General features: G+C 36.1%; 1 protein-coding gene across 1 annotated transcript; it reads right to left on the bottom strand.

Moving 5' to 3' along the window:
- Positions 1–2,016: 2,016 nt before the first annotated feature.
- On the bottom strand, positions 2,017–2,731 carry LOC133869115 (uncharacterized). Its single transcript, XM_062306081.1, has 2 exons — positions 2,245–2,731; positions 2,017–2,051 (listed from the first exon to the last, which is right to left on the bottom strand). Exons 1-2 carry the CDS (start codon positions 2,729–2,731, stop codon positions 2,017–2,019), a joined length of 522 nt encoding a protein of 173 aa, XP_062162065.1.
- Between the last annotated feature and the right edge of the window lie 430 nt (positions 2,732–3,161).

Genomic DNA, 3,161 nt, shown 5'->3' with positions numbered 1-3,161 from the left:
TTTAACTTGCAAGCTCTCTTACTATCATCATCAAAACCATCTGGTTGTTTCATATAAACCTCTTCTTCAAGATCCCAATTCAAGAAGGCTGTTTTCACATCCGTTTGGTGTAACTCTAAGTCAAAATTAGCTACTAATGCCATGATTATCCTAAATGAATCCTTCTTTGATACTGGAGAGAAGGTTTCGTGATAATCAATGCTTTCCTTTTAAGTGAAACTCTTGGCCACAAGTCTAGCCTTATATCGTTCAACATTACCAGAAGCATCCATTTTGGTTTTGTAAACCCATTTGCAGCCTATGGCTATAGCTCTTTTTGGTAAGTCAACGAGATCCCAGACTTGGTTTTAGCCATGGATTCCATCTCTTCCTTCATGGCATCGTACCACAATGTGGAGTTATCCCCACTCATGGCTTGTGAAAACATACTTGGATCATCCTTAGGTCCAACATCAAAGTCAGACTCTTGGAGGTATACAACATAATCTGTAGAGATTGCTGGTCTCCTTATTCTAGAGGACTTTCTTAATTCTACTTCCTCTGCATTTTGCAATGGGAGAGTAGACTCATTTTGAACCTGTTCTATATGAGTTGGTTGTTCTAGAATTTGTTGTGGCTCTGGAAAATCAAATTGATTTCCTTGTTCCTCATGAGCTGGTTGTTCTAAAATTGATTGTGGCTCAATATAATTTTCCCTGAATACAATCAATCTTTTTCTATGAGGACGAGATTTGGCCAACTCTTTTGTTTCCACTAATTCTATTCTTTGTGGATGAGCACTCCCACTAGGTTCAATATCCTCAAAAAATTTTGTATTCATAGATTCAACAATCCTAGTACTATGAGAAGGACAGTAAAATCTAAATCCTTTTGAGTTTGATGCATAGCCAATAAAATGACCGCTGGTTATCCTTGGGTCTAATTTCTTCATGTTTGGATTGTAAATCCTTACTTCAGTAGGACAACCCCATATGTGTATGTGATTTAAACTTGGTTTCCATCTGGTCCATAATTCAAAAGGTTTCTTGAGAATAGCCTTGGATGGAACCCGATTTAATACATACAGTAGTTTTTAAGGCTTTACTCCACAGAAATAAAGGTAATTCAGAATTACTAAGCAGGCCCCTAACCATGTCCATAAGTGTGCAATTCCTTCTTTCTGCTACACTATTTTGTTGTGGTGTGTCAGACATCTTATATTGAGCAACAATACCTTCTTCTTGAAGGAATTTTACAAATGGACCGATCATTTGTCCCTTTTCTGTGTACGTACCGTAGTACTCTCCGCCTCTATCAGATTTCATGATCTTGATTTTCTTTTCCTATTGTTTCTCCACTTCCACCTTATAGGTTTTAAAGGCATTTAGCACTTCAGCCTTGTCAGTTAGAAAGTAGAGATAAATATATCATGTATGGTCATCAATAAAAGATATGAAATATCTTTGAACATTGAGGGAGGGAGTAGGAAAATGACTACAAATATCTGTGTGTATGATTTTAAGAATCTTAGAACTCCTTCTGGCACCTTTAATAATCTTATTGGTTTGCTTTCCCTTTATACAATCCACACAAGTACCACAATTAGTAAAGTTAAGAGTTTGTAAAACTCCATCACTTACTAATCTTTTGATTCTCTCTATGGAGATATGTCCCAATCTCCTGTGCCATAGCCAAGCGAAGTTCTCATCTACAAGGCTTCTTTTTATGCCAATATCAGTATGCTACAATAAATAACTGTTCTCAAAGTTGGGATCTAAAGAAAGTTTAAATAGACCATCAATTTTTATTCCACCACCAATAAAATGATTATCTCTAAAAATGCTAAAAGTTGAGTTAATAAACCAAAAACCATATCCAAATACATCAAGTTTTGAAACAGAAGTCAAGTTTCTAGAAAATGATGGAATATAAAAAACGTTCTCAAGGTCTAGTACATATCTAGTTTTCAAAATAAGTCTGTAAGTCCCAACTGCTATGACTGGTGAGAACAATTTATTTCCCGAGTAAACTCATTGCTCACTTCTTATCGGCTTCCTTGTTTTGAGAAATCCCTGCAATGTATTCACAATGTAGATGGTGGAACTAGAATCAATCCACCATGTATTGCAAGGAGCCTAAAAAAAAATAATTCATGACATATAAAAGAGATGAGATTACCTTTCTTTTCCAGCCATTTAATATATTTCTGGCATTCTTTCTTCATGTGCCCCTCCTTTTTATAGAAGAAACAAGCATCCTTATTGCCTTTGAATGACACCTTGTTTCCTCTCTTGAAGTGGTGGACAGCCTTGCCTTTCTTGGTCTTCGCTTTAGCATGAGCAACCAAGTGAACACTTTCTGGTTTCTCATGTTTCAACCTCTCTTCCTCTTGAACACACATGGTTAAGAGTTCATTAATCGACCAGTTTTCCATATGTGTGTTGTATGATATCTTAAAGGGACCATACTGAGAAGGAAGAGAGTTGAGAATCAAATGGACCAAGAAGGAATTGGAAATCCCAACCTCTAGGGATTTTAATTGAGCTACTATATCCCTCATTTCCATGATGTGCTCACGCACATTTTTGGAACTATCGAAGGTTTGGCTTGATAGTCTCTTCATTAGAGTGTTGGCTATGGCTTTAGTTGAACTCACAAACTGTGCTTCAACGGCTTTCAAAAAATCCTTAGCCTTAGAACATTCAGGGATGGAACCCCTAATGCCTTTGGCAATGTGAGATTGCATATACATTAAGCTGAGGCGATTAGATCGCTCCCACCTTTCATGTTCAGCTATCTCTATTGTAGTACTAGTAGCTGTTAAAACAGGTGGTTCATCCGTCCGGAGTGCCAGGTCTAATTCCAAACACCCTAATGTAAAGAGAAAGTTTTCTTTCCATTTAGTAAAATTATTACCATTAAGACTCGAAACATGAAAAGTACCATCAAATGATCCTGCAGGTATAGCTACAATAACTAAGGTAAAACAAAACTACTTAAGTGTTATGAAGTGACTTTATTTTAAATCAGCTAATGTCAATTTAAATAGTAAATTTCAACCTACCTTTGGGCAATGGTTGCATCACGCATGAAATTTACTCCTTATTAATAAGACTAATAAATTTAAATATTAATAAATAAAAATTCTTCATACCTTTGGGCAATCGAGAGAAATTTTACTT

This window comes from Alnus glutinosa, chromosome 5 (assembly GCF_958979055.1).
Source record: "Alnus glutinosa chromosome 5, dhAlnGlut1.1, whole genome shotgun sequence".
Lineage (NCBI taxonomy): Eukaryota > Viridiplantae > Streptophyta > Magnoliopsida > Fagales > Betulaceae > Alnus > Alnus glutinosa.
This window is presented reverse-complemented; position numbering and strand designations above follow the sequence as displayed.